The following is an 18,628-nucleotide window of genomic DNA, read 5'->3' as shown; positions in this document are numbered from 1 at the left end:
GCTGTATGTGTAGCATGTGTTAGTGCAACCGCTTTCCAGCAGTAGATCGTAATTTTTAGCCTTCCAAGGGAGCTGCTAGAGGCACGAAATACTCAATTAAATTTCCCCCTCAATCTCTCTTTCTCTACTTTTTTTTTTCCTCCTTCTCCTCTTTATGCAGACTGGCGACAATTTGACGGATCCAGTGTGCTCTTTCTGGAAGTTTGATAACGGGTGAGTCGGGCAAGGTGCAGGGGATGGAAGGCACTGAGATTGTGTGATGCGTAGAGTTGTCTTGTCGCCATGTGCTGACGGGGCTCTCATGGAATCATACCCGATGTGAGATTAAATTAGCCTCTGTGCTAGATGCTGGCGATAGCGTCCAGCATGTGAAAAATTGGGAGAGAGAGAGTTTAATAGAGAGCCGTGGAAAGGGCATCTACTGACTGATTTCTGTGATCCTGATTGTAGTTGACACTTTGGATGAATGAGATACGGTGTGTGATATTTATGTGAGTTGCGATGGTTATCACTGTACGGCTGTGAGAGATGGGATCGTAAGTGACCATGTCGATGTATTGCAGGGTTCTATGTACTCCTGAATCTCACTTCTATACCTTGCTATGACGATCAGATATGACGCAGCAGTAGATACGTGTATGTGACTGCATGTGTCTCGTGCAAAGGCAAATGACTTGAGAGTTTGAGCATACAATTTCATTGTTGTTGGAGAACAGTATAGCTGTTGCCCTGGGAAGCAAAGTAAATATGCATTATTTGTAGGCAACTCCTTTTTTTTTTTGTAGTTAAATCCAATAAATATTAATACAGATATTATTCAGTTAAATTCAAACTCTATTTTCATTTTTTTTGGACAGAATCTACATGGTAATGACTGAAATATTTGGATATATGGATAAATGCAGTTATCAAAGAGTGTTTGATTGTTGTGTGAGGGTCAGGCAGTAAACCCAAAGTGAATGCCATCATGACCGTGATTTACTTCTTTCTGACCAGAACCAATGAATTCCGCAGCGGGGAGTGGTCGGGCCAGGGGTGCAGGATGGTGCACAACAACGCTACCCACACTGTCTGCTCATGTGACCACCTCACCAACTTCGCCATCATTATGAATGTCAAGGGAATGCCAGTGAGTGTAATCCCACCTATTCAAAGAAATGTGTGCTTCATATTATAGTTCTAACAATAGTCAGTTGTATGAGGCATACATGTACATTCTGTAAGCTGTGTATGGATGACGAATGGAGATGGCAACTGCTACTTGTATATTGTACTTGTACTTTGTACCATTTTTTTTCTTTTTGCCAAATACTGCAGGTTTCATGAGAAATAATGTTTGACGAATTATATTACTGCATTGTTGTATTGCTCAGAAGATAAAAAAAGTATGTTGCATCAAATATGAAGCCTTCTCAGCCCTCAGAAATACTGTAATGCTGTTTACAATAAGGTTGGCATCCTTGCCAGCAAATAGATTTTGTATTTTGAGTGCTGTTCAGTCTGGAGATATTTCATAGCAACCCAGAATGTTTAGACTGCAAGCTCTAATATTAATCATGACAATTTTAGAGATGACACTTTAAATGTGTACATGTATGTTGAAGCACAAGAATCTGTTTTGATAATCTAGCAGTTCTAGAGATAAACTTTGTGGTTGTAAATTGTCATTATATAATTTCTTCACACATTGTCTGAGGATTTCAGTGAATTTACAGAATTGTTATTTCTCAAACCTCTTCACCTCCACACATGAAGCCTAGAGAATTGTTGCAAATATCTTTTTTGTCCCCGCCGAACGAGTTCGAGCAGGGGACTATGAAACGGGCTCCGTACGTGTATATGTCCGTGTGTCCGTCCGTCCGTCCGTCCGTGTGTCCGTGTGTGCGTCCGTGTGTGATCAAAATCTTCAATTTGCTACTTCTCTGTCATTTATGAGCCAATTTTGATTCTGTTTGCTTTATATGATAGCACTACATGGGAGCTTTGAAACTTCTACACAGAATTTCAGTCGTGACCTTTGACCTTGACCTTTGACCTATATTGTACATTTTGCTACAAAATGCTACTCCTTCGCCATTTCTAACCCGATTTCGATTCCGTTTGCTTTATGTGATGGCACTAGGTGAGGGCTTCAAAACTTCTACACAGAATTTTGACCTTTGACTTCTTTGACCTTTGACCTTGATTTTTTGACCTATATTGTACATTTTGCTACAAAATGCTACTCCTTCGCCATTTCTAACCTGATTTCGATTCCGTTTGCTTTATGTGATGGCACTAGGTGAGGGCTTCAAAACTTCTACACAGAATTTTGACCTTTGACTTCTTTGACCTTTGACCTTGATTTTTGACCTATATTGTACATTTTATATCGTAATTTCGTGAGAGATTACGTCATATATGAGATCCCGCTAGTGCGCGCGCCACTCAATTCGTTAGTCGCCGCCATCTTGCTAACACGCGAATTTCTGTGCTCGGAAAATTCGCCGGAATTGCACTTGAATATTCAAGTTTTCGTTCGAGTTGGATCGACGTAATAGCGAAAGTTACCTCAACGGGAGGTTTTGCCAGGTTTTTACTGGTTTTAACGATCATTCTTCAGCTGAACAGCAACGGAATTTATGTCTTCGACCAACAATCCAAACGTGGGCGGCGCAGCCGCACCACCGCTGCTGACAGCAGTCGCGTCCCCGGCAGCCACCGGCGGGGGTCGCGGAGACCAGCACGCACAAGAGTGCAAGCAGAAAACTGCGACAGCCAAAGGTAAAACGCCTACTAGAGCCGGCAAGGCAGGTACTAGTAATAGTACTACTACAACAAGCAGTGCTAACCCTAGCGGTAGTACCGGTGCAAACAAAACAGTGAAACCACCTGCCAAACTGGCCTCTAAAGTTTCAACTTTGGAAGATAGACTCGGCAAGCTTGAAGGCCAATTAGCTGTGGTTGTTCAATTTGTGGAGGCACAGTCGGCAAAGCAGACACCAGCCCGTGAAGGCGGTGGCAATGGAAAGAGTATCAGGACTCGTTCTGAATACTCCCCTTCAGACTCGGCAGATACTGACTGCCATTATGATGATGAATATGCGGCACCATTCTGGGCCGAGATATGGATGAAAACTCTGTGATTATCCAACCAGGTCAAGGGGATAGTCGTGATGACAAATTTGATATTGAAGAAGGCGAAGTTCCCCCTTCTGTAGTGGAGAAAGTGCCAAACATAGCAGCCAAAATTGCTGTGGCTGAGGAAGTTGGTCCCCCCATTGACCCAGAAATTGCTAAGTCTACAGCCTACCTTCTGACCCACCAGCTCGAGCCCAAAGTGGTAGATGAAACAATCACTAAATACCCCATTCCCAGCAACTGTGAGCTGGTGGATGTGCCGAAAGTCAACCAAAGAATCTGGAATGGGCTACCTGCCTTTTCAAAGGCACGAGACCTCAAATTTCAGAGACTCCAAAAGAATCTCACGAGAGGCATCAATGCCTACATACACACAGTGTCGGCACAGGATATCACTGAACACTTACAGCAACAAGATGCACTAGCACTTCTGTGCAGTGCGAATTTCGAGCTAAATTCCTTGCGTAAGGAATTAATGAAACCAGACATTGGTTATCAATTCCAGCATCTCTGCAAGCCCTCTACCCCGGTCTCCAAATTCCTTTTTGGTGACGACCTGGGAAAGCAAATGAAAGACATAAGAGATGAACAAAAAGCAACTGAGGGTGTCCTCAAGAGTGAGCATAGCAGACAATACAAAAAGCAGCGTTTCAGCCCATATGACTATGGCAGGAGTGCATATGGCAAGGGCAGGAGCAAGATTACATCAGGAAGCTCAAATTTGCCCCAACAGTACCGCGACGCGGGCTGGACTACTTCTCGTGCAAGTACAAGTGATGTCACTAGGCCTACAGTAACCCCGTCGCGGGGCGCTGTAACACAGTACGTATTTGTCCGTATGGGGTCGCTGCTGCGGTTAGGCCTACAGGTGCAAAAGGACCGTGGACTGGAGCTACCAGCCATGCTTTTTTAGGCCGGCGCCCCAAGGGGAGGGGGAAGCCGTCGGCTCCCCACACCTTCACACATCCCAGCCAGCACCAACCGCACTGCGGCAGCAAACAGGGCTCAGGGATGAAGAGAGCACGATAACCTCCAGTTCAACTGACGAGGTAAACATGACATCTGATTCTAGTGATTATGCAAAGCTATGTCATAATAATGTAGAACCTATGGTAGGAGGTCGACTGAAGCAATTCCTCCCAAAGTGGCGCAAAATTACTTCAGACCCACATGTGCTAAATGCTGTAAGTGGTTACAGGCTTGAATTCAGTAAAGAGATGGGTGCACCATCTAGAACTAAACCCCCTTACCTTTTTCGGTGTGATAAAGCCGAAGAGGCTGATATTGATCTTGAAATTTCTAAACTCCATGACAAGGGAGTAATTGAACCGTGCCAGATGGAAACTGGAGAATTCGTGTCTAATATTTTTACACGGCCTAAAAAAGACGGGGGTACACGCGTTATCCTAGACCTGTCTGATCTCAACAAATATCTCCAGTACCAGCATTTTAAGATGGAAAATATCCATACTGCTATTGAACTCATTTCAGAAAATAGCTTCTTAGCTTCAGTCGACCTTCGGGACGCGTACTATACAGTACCTGTGCACTCAACACACAGGAAGTTCTTAAAGTTCTCCTGGAAAAATCAACTTTGGCAATTCAAAGTACTGCCTAATGGCCTGAGCACGGCGCCAAGGTTATTCACTAAACTACTGAAACCTGTATTCACATTACTGAGAGAGCAAGGGCATGTAGTAATTGGATATCTTGACGATGTACTCATTATTGGAGAAAGTGAGAATCAAACATTGCAAACGGTTTTTGAAACCACTAGCATCCTTGCACAACTTGGGTTCTTGGTACACCCAGAAAAATCAGTACTATGCCCCACTCAAGAAATACAATTTCTTGGTTTCATTCTCAATACTCAGGCCATGACAATTCGACTGCCTGATAACAAATCAGAGGAAATACAGTCCTTGTGCACTGAACTTATGCAAATAGCAAACCCCAGTATCAGGCAGGTGGCTAGAATTATCGGGAAAATGGTAGCATCATTTCCCGCAGTCCAGTATGGACAGCTCTATTACAGGGCTTTAGAAAGGGACAAAATCAAAGCACTCAAAATGAATGAGGGGCATTTTGACAGAAAAATGAGCCTATCTTTGGAAGCAAAACAAGAGCTGCAATGGTGGACAGACAATGTGCAGTCTACTTTCTCACCCTTACGACACCCTAAACCTATGCTCGAATTGTGCACGGATGCCAGTGGCAAAGGCTGGGGGGCATCTGATCATACCACCCATACAGGGGGTAGATGGAATGAAGACGAGCTGCAAAAAGCCAGGGAGAATAAGATTAATTATCTGGAGACCCTGGCTGCTGGCATGGGACTCAAGTCCTTCTGTTCTAATTCACGAAACATTCATGTCTTGTTACGGCTAGATAACAGTACTGCTGTTGCGTACATTAACAACATGGGAGGCATTAAATCCCTTGACTGTGATCGGGCAGCCCGAGAGATTTGGCAGTGGTGCGAAACTCGTAAAATTTGGGTCACTGCAGCACACTTGCCAGGAAAGCTGAATGTGGAGGCAGACCGCATGTCTAGAATTTTCAATGACCGCACAGAATGGATGCTTGACCGCACAGTTTTCCAAGAAATAACTTCACGTTTTGGGACACCAGAAATAGACCTATTTGCCTCCAGACTTAACAAGCAGGTAGAGAACTATGTCACATGGTTGCCCGACCCACATGCCAAGGCTGTTGATGCCTTTACTCTCGATTGGGGAAAGTGGTACTTTTACGCATTTCCTCCTTTTTGCTTAGTTGCTAAGTGCATTCAAAAAATAAAATCTGATAATGCAACTGGGATACCAGTAGTCCCAAAATGGCCAAGCCAGCCATGGTTTCCTCTCCTAAACAGGATGATGAATGAGGAACCACTTGTTATTCATAGGAGTGAATCCTTACTAACATTGCCAGTTTCTAACACTCCTCACCCACTTAACACTCAGATTGATCTTCTTGCTTGCAGGTTCTGTGCAAGCCCTTCAGAGATGCGGGATTGAATGCACGGATAACTGCTGTAATGGCCTCCTCTTGGAGAAAAGGGACTAAAAAACAGTATGCAGTGTACATAAACAAATGGAAAGCATTTTGTGACAAAAAATGCAGCAACTACTTGTACTCAGATGTTCAAGCTATCCTGGAATTCCTGAGTGACATTTTCTTCGATAAAGGAGCAGGTTACAGTGTCATAAACTTAGCACGGAGTGCTCTATCTTCATTTGTGATTCTTCGAGATACTATGTTTACAGTTGGAAACCATCCCTTTATCCAGAGGTTTATGAAGGGAGTCTTCCAGCTACGCCCACCCAAGCCTAGATACATGGAAATGTGGGACGTTAACCTTGTTTTCAATTTTCTTCGTTCTTGGTCCCCAGCGCACATTTTGGACCTGAAAAAAAAAAAAAAATTGACGCTTAAATTGTGTGTGATTATTGCATTAATCTCAGCACAAAGGATTCAATCATTACACTATCTAAGCTTGGATGGTATGGTGTTAAGAGATAATGCAGTCACCTTTCACCTTCATGATCTCCTAAAACAGAGCAAGCCTGGAAATTACTCACACAGTGTCAAGCTCCAGGCATACCCGCCAGACAGGAGACTTTGTGTAGTCAGGTATTTGCAGGAATACATCAGCAGGACCCGCAGAATCAGAGCTAGTGAACGGTACCTTTTTGTTAGCTACAAGAAACCGTATCACAGGGTATCATCTCAAACAATCGCTCGCTGGATTAAGGAGGTTTTGGAGGCTGCGGGTATTGATACAGGGATCTACAAGGCGCACTCTACTCGGGCAGCGTCTACCTCCGCAGCCAATAAGGGAAATTTCCCAGTATCTAAAATACTTGCGCAAGCCGGTTGGGCCAACGAAAGAACCTTTCGCAAGTACTACAACAAGCCCTGTCCTGCTGAGAAAACCTTTGTAGAAACAATTATCAAAAAATAGACTGTGAAGCCCTAAGATTTGGGCAGACATGTCTTGAACTGCTTAAACTTGTGAACTCTTGGAGACACAATATCTCTGCAGCATTCAACCTGAATGAGATTTGCAATGGAACCTCTTGTAAGGTATGCTTCCTACCCCTTTTCGGGGGGGTTGCCTCGAGAATGTAACCACTGGCTTTGAAATCTCATATATGACGTAATCTCTCACGAAATTACGATATAAAATGGAAGATTAAACGAGAACTTACCGTTTGAAGTTTAATATTAATTTTATGAGTAATTGGAGGGTGAGATTACGTCCCACCTCACCCTCCCCCAAATTTCAAACGGTAACTTAATCTCTCGTTATCTTCCTACATCAGTGGTCACATTCTTGCTTCTAATATTGAGTGGCGCGCGCACTAGCGGGATCTCATATATGACGTAATCTCACCCTCCAATTACTCATAAAATTAATATTAAACTTCAAACGGTAAGTTCTCGTTTAATCTTCCATTTTGCTACGAAATGCTACTCCTTCGCCATTTTTAACCCGATTTCGATTCCGTTTGCTTTATATGATGGCACTAGTTGAGGGCTTCAAAACTTCTACACAGAATTTTGACCTTTTACTTCTTTGACCTTTGACCTTGATTTTTGACCTATATTGTGCATTTTGCTACAGAATGCTACTCCTTCGCCATTTCTAACCCGATTTCGATTCCGTTTGCTTTATGTGATAGCACTAGGTGAGGGCTTCAAAACTTCTACACAGAATTTTGACCTTTGTCTTCTTTGACCTTTGACCTTGATTTTTGACCTATATTGTACATTGGCTACAAAATGCTACTCCTTCGCCATTTCTAACCCTATTTCGATTCCATTTGCTTTATGTGATGGCACTAGGTGAGGGCTTCAAAACTTCTACACAGAATTTTGACCTTTGACTTCTTTGACCTTTGACCTTGATTTTTTACCTATATTGCACATTTTGTTACAAAATGCTACTTCCGGCGGGGACATATGTTACGCACCGCGTAATTTCTACTTTTCCTTGTTTTTTTTCCTCCCCAGATCGAGGGAGGACACAAGTTTGCCCTGTCCTTCATCACCTACTTTGGCTTCATTGTCTCCATTCCTTGCCTCGTCTTGGCCTTCATCACTTTCTCCATCTTCAAGTGAGTTTACTTTCCAAAATGAGATGAAATTTTGAATTAATTGGTTATATTGATTAATCAATTTATCTATTTATCTGCATATCAATTTGTGGATTTTCTTGTTCATGTTATCTATTCATTCATTTATCTATTTGATTTTGTGGGAGAGAAATCAGGGATTAGGCCAAAAACTTGTCTTCGTAGATGTCACTCATTATCAGAATTTGACATGTATTTTAAGTATTTTCCCCGTGTTATTGATTGTTTTACATTTACAAACAAGAACAATACTAGAGTCATATAAGAATGTCAGTAGGAGAATACATGTGTGTTTAATTATTTCAATGGAACTTATGTCAACATTAATTTTATAGATTCTCAGGTTCCACAAATAACTGATTTTTTATTTTTTTTTTTTTTAAATGCCAGAAACCAAGTGCCTACTTTGTGGGCTTATGCTGTTATGTAATGAGGAAGCGTTTCCTCTCTTTTCATGGTAGACACTGATTTTTACGTCCGACCTTGAATTTCTTCTGTGATTTCCAGGAACCTCCAAAGTGACCGCACCACGATCCACAAAAACCTCTGTCTGACGTTGATGATTGTGGAGATAATCTTCATGGCTGGTATTAGCCAGACGGCCAACAAGGTAACTTTGTGAGATGACCATTGCATCTGTTATACCGACTCTGTTAACATCAGATGGTATCCACCCTTCTAACATGCTTTTGTCGGGCAGATGTATGATGAAAAACAAGGAAAGAAGCAATAAACCCGCAACGCTGTACAAAGAAAGACTATGTTTTCAAAATTTGGAATGGATGACTACAATACATAGATTGACCCTAGATGCAATGATTTGTGGTAATCACTTCTTAGAATATTTTGCACCCAGATATTTGGACAGCATCTTTTCCCTATTAAGAGAGAAATAGAATAGATCCACAGCAGAAATTGTCAACAATGTCACACCTTTCAAATTTGATGGCACAGATCTAACGACAGTAGATTTGTAGTACAGTGATATATAACTCTTGTTATTGCTTCCTATGCCAACAGCTCTATATTATTTTTGTGTAGTATTCGATGCGCGTAGAAACATCAGTATTAAGCACTATATAAATGTTATTCATTATAAATGTAGAGCTGTGGGGTATCCCTGATTCTGCAGTAGGCTCCCTGAAAATGAAAGAAATTTCTTTATTGTCCCAGCTGGAAAATATAAAAGCTTCCTTGAGTTCAGTTAAGATGCATGCAAAGCAGAAATATTTCCCTGTTCTAGATTGCATATGGTTCTTATGAATTAATTTTGGCAGCCTGGGATTACTGTGATATTTATTTCTGTTGTTGTATTTTTAATGCTTGTGAATAGTCCTTCAGTGTTCTTAGGATGTAAAGGATGTTGTTGTAAGGCTGCAAGCTGGAACTGTATCTGGGGGGCGTTTCATGAAGGAACTTGTCGGATAAAATATCTAACAAGTCAATTTTATCCGACAAGTTTTGAGAAATTCTTTAGTCTGATTGGCTGATTTCTCTGAACTTGTCGGATATAATTGACTTGTCGGACATTTTATCCGACAAGTTCTTTCATAAAATGCCCCCTGATCTCACATTCATCTTTTGAACAATTCTGGCTCCTCCGACCCGCAGACTTTGTGTGCCGTCATCGCCATCCTCCTCCACTACTTCTTCCTCTCCGTCTTTGCCTGGATGTGCCTGGAGGGGGTCCAGCTCTACATCATGCTGGTCCAGGTCTTTGAGTCGGAGAGTTCCAGGAGAAAGTACTACTATCCCTTTGGATACAGTGAGTATTCGTCCTTGTGGTCATATTTCAACGGCATTGTCTCACATACAGTAGGTACCTTTTTGTGATCTGTATATGTGGTTTTATACTTTTGTTTTATAAGTTATGAATTGTATGATTTATAATTCTGGTTATACTGTAAAACATGATATATTTGCGACATGAAATTTTCGCGAATTGGAGCCGATGGCCTTTTTCACGGCATGAAATCTTTGCGAATTGCTATGGGCATTCAAATGCATATAGTTTTAGACAAGAACATTTCTGTGCATTTGAATTTCACGAATCTTGGTTCTCGTGAAATTCTCGAAATTATAATGCACGCGAACATTCCTCGTTTTACAGTATTTCACCAATTTTGTCTCACAATGGTTCAATATTATCCTATGCATGATACAGTTTTATGCTTTCCATTATATATTATTTGTGTGATAATATGAAAGCAGGAATTTTTCATTTTGCAGCTAATAATGTTTTTACCCAAAGAGGGTATATCCAAGACATTTGTGACTGAGATGATTTTATATGATTTTACTGACTTTTTACGTAGGCTAATGTGTTTTCTTCTGTGCATAAATGATTCCAAATTGCTCTCTTATATTCCATTTGGAAGTCTCATTCTGTGAATGAATACATAAAAGGGAAATAAGAGTTCTGAGTTCAGTATAATGAGAAATAGAGTTGTTATGAGCAATGTCATGGAGAGTACCTGTATGGTTTCTACAATGCAGTAAATGAATGCTATAGACATTCAAGGGAAGGGTAAAAGCAAGTTTGATTCCATAAGAGAGTAATATCTAGATTTACAACTGTTTTGTGGCGGTGATTTAAGATTCAGGGTCATTTGAACCATCAAAGATAGACAATGTCAATAGACATATGTCAATGCTATAGACATTCAAGGGAACTTGTTAAAATAAAAGCAAGTTTGATTCCATAAGAAAGAGAGTAATATCTAGATTTACAACTGTTTCGTTGCGGTGATTTAAATTCAGGGTCATTTGAACCATCGCAACTGCAAACTGGTCATTTGTATCGTACTAGTGCATGTGACGACCCGTTTGCTGGTCATTTCACTTTACTTAGATTTATTGACAATATTCCAAGCAGGAGAGATGGTAAAAAACTTACAACATATTAAAAGCATTGAAAGTTTTGAACAGGAACAAATGAATAATGTTTTCAAAAGGTGAATTACAAATGTTTTGACAAATTATGAATCAATTGTTTCAATCAGTGGATAATTTTAGAGCTAGATTTCCACTGGAATTTATACTCACTTCATTTCCCTCGATTTGTTTCTCTTTTCACAGTTTTGCCACTTCTGATTGTTGGAATTTCTGCTGCTATAGATTTTGAAAGCTACGGAACACCACAATAGTAAGTACATGTACAGTGTATCTATGCAATATTCACTCAGTCGGGAACGACATTCCTCAATGCAACAATTTAAAAATTCCTGGAGCTGAATTACAAGGTTTTGGCACAGTGCTTATGGCTTAGAATGGCATCTTACAGAGATGTTTTATTTTCATAGCTTATTTGATGTAAGATTTCTCTCCAGTGAAGGGCCTACATGTACAGGTGTTTTTAAGCAAATGTCCACCGTCTGGTGCATACAACACAGTACTGAACACTGTATGTGCATGGCTTCTTAGTGTACTTCATTTCATGTGTTATGCATTTCCTTATTGTACCATTACCTCTCAAAAATATTGGTATGTGTCAGTAAATTGTTGTAGTTTTACACTTTTTTTCAATGAAAAAGATTTATTGGCAAACGAACCATTTTTTGGGGATGGACAGTGGGAAATTGGTGGCATACATGTACATGTGAGTAGCAAAATGTGTTTTATATTGTCTAATTCTGGAGCTCTTCACATATATTTTTCATGACATTTTTTTCCTTTTCTTTTACTACAGTTGCTGGTTCTGTCAAGAGAGTAACATAAAGTGGGCTTTTTATGCACCCGTCTGCCTCATCATATTTGTGAGTATACTTACATTACTATGTGCAAAAGATTGATATTAGATATACATGCATTTAAGAACCCCTCTTTTTCATATAAAAATATTTGTACTCACAACAATCACCAAACAAGCATTTTGTGCTTGTTTGTTGAAACTTGCACACATGCTAATTCAACTTTGATCATGCCAATTCAGCTATGATCATTTTAAATATGCAGACAAGTGTTTTTATGGTGTCTTACCAGGAACAGACAATGATAAACGGCAAGAATTGTAGCGACTAATCATATTGTTGTATCATGCACTGTACTGGATAAAAAATACATCAAAGGGTGTTTGTTGATATGTATGACTTTCTTTTCTTCTATTTTCCACAGGTGAATATCTTATTCCTGTCAATGGCACTTTTCATAATGTGCAAACACAGTACAATACAGACCAACCCTAAGGAGAAAACGCAGAAGGAGAAAGCAATGTGAGTATATCTAGAGGGTGCCCTTCTCTGGCCACTAATTCTTTTGATGAGTAAAGATAAAAGTACATTTGCAGGTTGCTTTAAGACTGGCATCAACTGGTACCATATTCAATGCTTTATATGCACAAAACTTGATCGTAAAGATCCAACAGGTGTTTTAAATACCTGTTCCTTATTTAATAGGAAGCTAATAATGTGTGATTTTTCCCTTTAACATCAAACATACTTTATATTTCAGTGAGGTCCTTGACAGACCAGAAGATTGTCTACTTCAGTGGAGTGGCTTCTGTTTTTTTTGTTTTTGTTTTTGTTTTTGTTTTGCTTTTTTGTGCTCCTCCAAATTGTTCACGTTTGTGAGAGGAATTTCTTAGATTCTTCATCGTGAATGGCCTTCCACAGGATAATAATCATAGACTGCATATCAGTTTTTGTTTTCTACCATATGTTTGCCTTGGTTTCTGCAAGTCCACATGTCTGCAATTATTTTTGATTCATTAATCTAAGACCAAACTTCTCTTTCTGTTTTTGTATACTTTGAAACGAAAACTAGAAACAGAAAAACAATCACAGTGACATGTTACTGGTGCTTGTTTGTCTGTGCCGTGCACTTTATCATCACATCAAAAAAATTTGGTTGTCACTTATGTGAGTTTCAAGATTTTTTACTCTCTCTCTTATTTTTCTCAGCCAACTTACAACAAAGTTGGCTTTAATGACTTAATTGGGTAACATCTTTGCCGCCTGATAAGGAGTTTGGCCATAATTAAGGATCTTGTAAACACACTGTGTTGATATTCTCCGCTTGTAAAATGTATATCTACAACTTGTAGACAGGAAGCAGTAACGTGGCAGAAACATGTCAGTAGCAGTGAGCAAGTGTTGTTTTTATGTTTGAAATTTAAGAGCAAGTTACGGGCAGACCATGTTATCTACTCACGAGAGTCTGCCATCAAAAGTTTCCTTTGGATTTGAGTTGGCGCACCGATGATGACAGTATCCGACAGATCTGTGAAAACAATTGCGTGTCAGCTTGCATTTAAACGTTTGTGGCATTCTGTCACTTAACACATCAGTAATTTGAGAATAGGGGGGGGGGGTGGGTGGGAGAGAGGGTTCCATGTGATTGTCTGGTGTGGGCCAGAGTTTGTTAGACTGTGACACACAGTGTCCTTGAGATTATTGGCATACAGATGAAATACTTCGGGGACTGATTTTATCAGTTGTTGTGGCATAATTTGGACCACATGCGCACTCTAAAATTCAAGATTCAAAACAGATCCCTGGCTGTGTGACGGTAGGAGATTATGTCCATGGAAACATTCATTTGGTGATTCTTCTCAAAGGCAGTGATAGTGGAGACACAGCTGCAAATTTATACATGTCGATTTCCCCCTTTCGGAAATAAAGTGTTTGCGTTAAGTTGTATGAAGATTGATAACAAAAACAGCAGAATGCAGCAAATGAATAAATCAGTCATTGTAAGTCATGCAATTTGCATGCAATACATCTGTTATTCTTTTATGTTTAATTACTGTAATAAGAAAGTTGTACATCAAAATTGCAGAGCAATGCCATAAAGCACAAATCAATCCTATTTGAGGGCTGTGGATATGCATGACATGTAGTGCTGTGTTATGTTTATTAACACAGAATTTCTCCAATATCTGTGCTCCTTCTTTGGTTGAGGTATCTGTGTCCCAGCATACCAGTCTCTGTAGCTCAATTGTAAGAGGCATCCAAACTATTGTGGAGAAATAGTGAACAACACTTCTAGGGATATTTTAGGATTCAAGATATTAGCCCCCAGTGGGTTAGACATAATCAAGAAAATAGTATTAAGAACAAATTGACATTTAGCACTCAACTCTCATGATAATTGCTATTGGCAGAGTATCGCTGTTTGCGACTCTGTGGTAGTTTTGTGGCCTGCAGTAACATAGATTGCTGTCTCCCATCAGTTTATCGCTGTTTTACCCCTCATGAAAGAACAAAATCTTGCGACAAGGGAGGAATTGGTACCAGAGTGGGCTGGATCAGAGATGACATGTTCAAAGAAGTGTGAAAAATGCTTTGTTCCTCTCGACCAGATAACGATCGTCAAATTGGGGTCATTCCAGACCCCTTACCCCATGACTCGCTCCCTTCCATAGAAACCACAGGACAGGAGTGCCAATGACCCGTAGGAGGGATGGGGGGGGGGGGGGGGGGGAGGAGGGGGGGGGGGGGAGGAAGGGAGGAAGGAGATAAACATGGCAGGGAAGGGGATGGGATGAGTGGATGTAAAAAGGATGCGTGATTAATTTCTAGTCAAGAGTCTTTGGGGAGGAGATACGAGAGTGATTGCTGGGCATCTTTCCTGACAGGTTTTCCTCCAGACCCACTCATGAACAGTGTTATCCCTCCTCAATCATAATTAAATCCTTCTGAACAATTTTTTTCCCCTCTGGTGGACATGCAGAGATTTGATCATTCCCACTATTGGGTTTTTTTTGTTGTTGTTTTTTTTTTCTCAGTGTGTGCTTTTTTTTCTTGTCTTGCTGTTTTCACATGTTGATTTCTATCAAATGTGTGACAGATCAGGTGTCAGCTGATAACAAATTGCCTGTGTGTAATGTTAAATGAATATGATAACCTTTCTCAATCTGTCTTGGCATCAAAGATGTTGAACTTCTGTTCATGTTTTCTTGCTTCTTGACAAAGGTTAACATTCATTAAGGCCATTGGCATTGCATATTGATGTGCTGATCAGATAGCTACTCTGCTCTTGAAATGTCTTGTTTACGTATGAGAGCCTTAAATTTTTGCTTCTTCTTTTTTTTTATTATCAAAGATCTTTGGCTAAAATGTGGGTGAACCAGAATTGACAAGTACTATATTTAGGCAGTTTGCAATTCATGCTGAGCATGGTATGAATTTTGGGCATATTTGCTCACACATGCAGAATCTGATACAAAGTTCCCTCTTTTAAGCCATTGTCTCTGTACCCTCGGGCAAGCAAGCTCTGTACAAATGGCTATGGGAGTTACAGAATGTTGAAGAGAATGAGTTGCAGGTTGATATGATGCATGTTGCAGTTCACAAACATTGTGGACATTAACTATGTCTAACACTGCAAATAATGAGTTCATTCTGCTGGCATACATATGACCTGAGTATATTTTTGGGCTATTTTCATTCCTCAATATTTTACCCCCACCCAAAACAGCGGAGGCTACAGACGACTCTCAGGCCCTATAGCGCTCCTCAGGCGTTCCTCCTCGGTTTTCAGCAAACGTGATGCCAAGAGAACTAAGTGTGTACACATTAAAGTTGTGTTCTATCCAAACATTTAAAAAGAAAAGAAAATATGAATATATACACATATAATAACTCTTCATCCCTTTTATTCTAATTCCATTCTTCCTCTCTTTCCACTCATTAATACGAATGGTCTCTTTTCTTGGTGCTCTGTGGTGCGCTGTGGTGAAGTGCTGCTAACATCAATCTCAAAGTTTTGATTTACACCACACTTTACGCAGAACATGCAGATTTCCATTTTTGCCAGTACTTGTATTATGTTAAGCCATCGCTTAGCACTTGGTACATCTGTAACACACAGGTTGCCATGGTTACTGATTTATGATGGGTTCGTACTGTATGTCAGCCTTGTATCATTTCTGTCAAAAAGGTTTGTATTTATTTAGTGGTCCGAAGTCATAATGCAGAGCCCACTTTACGTGATTATTAAAATAAGAGCACAATACCATGCTACAAAGCTCTAGCTCTAACAATTGCAGTATGTGCACAAAACTTTGTCAGTGCAAGTCACATTAATTCATGCCCTCGGATCAAGAAACTCTTATTGCGTTTAATACCGCCCACACATTTCTGGCTTATTTCAAAATTTTCTTTTCGGAACTGTCAAGACCATCCTGGATGGTGATTTTGATTGACACTGCTGATTTGATCAATGATTTGCTAGAATTTTGAAAGTCGGGAGTGCACACTGTGTGCTTGTATTCTCTGTATAGTGGGCATCTGTACGTGTTTGAATAAGCTGGTGGTACTCTGGGAGGAATTAAGTAACTCTCTTCTCCCCCTTCATGTTCCTCACTGAATTAATATGATTAACATTTCATAATATATATCCTATCTATTCATTCGAAGGGATTTCGTAGATTGACTTGATTTCCTATCTTATGTCGTATTTCTTTCTGGGGAAATTGTACAGCATGTTACCCAAGCGGTAGCGGATGTTTATCTTCTTTCATATTAAAAAAGCCCAAAACAAATTAGTTAAAAAACAAAAAACAAAAACAAACAAACGATAAAGTCAAATGTAAGAAGATCAAGTTAGACTTTGAATAACCCCAAATTGTTACTTTTTCTCAGTTTACAGTATATGCAGTATAGATAATTCATGGTCTATAAATGTTACCTGTATAGAACTGTATACTCTGGTGGATGCAATGATACCGTTACAAGTTTCATGTCATTTCCATTTGTATTTATTTATTTAATTTTTTTTTTGTGAGATGGAGTCTAATTATGAATACCTCTTTTAGCATCTCTTTCTCCCTGGGTGATCTTCGGTGGAGAACCTTGATGATACAATCTTTCATTATGTTTTTAACCTTTTCCCTTCACATTCCAACAGGCAGTTTACACCAGTGAAACAGACTTTATACCTAAACTGTAAAACCAGAAATTTTGGCGTGCATGAAATTTTTGTAAAATTAACATGAACCTGAAAGCTCTTGTCTGTATACTGTGCATTGAATGCCAGTGGCAATTTACAAAAATTTTGTGCTGCAAAGGAGGCTGTCAGGCGACTCCAATCCACGAAGATTCCATGCTGCAAATATTTCTGGTTTAAAGGGATGGTACAGTATTGGTGGAGATGAGAATTGGGCTTTTAACTTTTTGTGAAATACCAAGAAAACACTAATGATATAGTACAGAGCATACCATTTTAAGAGGAATTCAAAGTTTAGTTGATGGAAAATCGGGTTTGGAACGACTGAAACATCCAAAAACAAAGTAAAACAAAGCGATAATAATCAAGTGTGGGTCCCACACTTTATTAGAATCGCTCTTTTTTGGATATCTCAGCCATTTCAAAATCAATTTTCATCAAATAAACATTGAATTCCTCATAGAATTACATGCTCTTTCATATTTTCATAAGAGGTTTCTCATTATCTCACCAAAAAATGTTAGAAACCTGAAATAAGGTCTCAACCAAAACTGTACGATCCCTTTAACAGTAATTCACTGTGATCTAGGGACTTCCCCAATTTTCATTATCCTTTTTGTTTTTAGTTTCTTTAGAGATTTCTGTCTTAGGCACTAACAAAAAAACAAAAACAAAAAAGTGCTTGATTAACAATCTTTCCTGTCTCACATCTTCTCATTTTGTGTCATCAAATTTGTGTTGCGTCTTCTGACCTCCCTCGAAAACAGAGAGGTCGAACCGTTGGATCCTCCTTCCGAAAATACTGACAGACTAACGTAAGCACAGTGCCACATTTCTGTGTTCTGCTGCTGCATCCCTGCTTCCAAATATCCATCTTACATTCATTCATTCCCTTATCCTGTCACATATGTGTACTCTAAACCCCTGTGTCGTCTTCTTAAGTGTGTGTTCCAATACTTGGTGTTATGTGTGCAGATATAATAATGGAGAACTTGTGCAAGATGGACACATTTTTTTGTTGCTGTTTGTTGTTATTTCATTTTTGTTGGTTGTAGTGGGGTTTTGATTTTATTATTATTATTGGTGTGAGTATGAGTTCATTCTTGTGGAGGAGTAGTAAACTTGGTTGTGCATTTAGTATTTTCTACACTCTGTGGAGGCATGTACTGTACGAGCTGAAATTTTCGCCTACAGATATTTTCGCGAATTGCTACTTGGAGGACATTTTTGCGTGTTGTTAATTTCGCATTTGCAAGGGTCTAACTGAACTTAGTTATTCGCACGTTGTTATTTTCGCATGTTGTTATTTTCGCGGTTCAAAGGCGATTCGCGAAATTCGCGAAAATAAAACTACCGCGAAAATTTCAGCTCGTACAGTAGTTTAGCAGACAATCTGTTAATTATCATAGTTTCATTACATGTACATGTACATGTGTATGTTTGTGTAGTACCGTGCTGTGATATCTGTTAATTATTTAAAGTGG

General features: G+C 39.7%; 1 protein-coding gene across 1 annotated transcript in view; it reads left to right on the top strand.

Annotated features, from left to right (window-relative positions):
* LOC139722400 (adhesion G protein-coupled receptor L2-like) overlaps nucleotides 1-18,628 on the top strand; it is a 91,424-nt gene that overhangs the window by 54,692 nt on the left and 18,104 nt on the right. The window contains exons 11-20 of the mRNA XM_071633706.1: nucleotides 161-213; nucleotides 997-1,129; nucleotides 8,137-8,240; nucleotides 8,766-8,868; nucleotides 9,870-10,023; nucleotides 11,337-11,403; nucleotides 11,947-12,013; nucleotides 12,372-12,469; nucleotides 15,675-15,761; nucleotides 17,912-17,959. Coding sequence (XP_071489807.1) covers nucleotides 161-213; nucleotides 997-1,129; nucleotides 8,137-8,240; nucleotides 8,766-8,868; nucleotides 9,870-10,023; nucleotides 11,337-11,403; nucleotides 11,947-12,013; nucleotides 12,372-12,469; nucleotides 15,675-15,761; nucleotides 17,912-17,959 — 914 coding nt within the window. The remainder of the gene's footprint in view (nucleotides 1-160; nucleotides 214-996; nucleotides 1,130-8,136; nucleotides 8,241-8,765; nucleotides 8,869-9,869; nucleotides 10,024-11,336; nucleotides 11,404-11,946; nucleotides 12,014-12,371; nucleotides 12,470-15,674; nucleotides 15,762-17,911; nucleotides 17,960-18,628) is intronic.

Source organism: Diadema antillarum, unplaced genomic scaffold (genome assembly GCF_040938485.1).
Source record: "Diadema antillarum isolate AM-2024a unplaced genomic scaffold, OU_Dant_1.0 scf00000164, whole genome shotgun sequence".
NCBI lineage: Eukaryota > Metazoa > Echinodermata > Echinoidea > Diadematoida > Diadematidae > Diadema > Diadema antillarum.
This window is presented reverse-complemented; position numbering and strand designations above follow the sequence as displayed.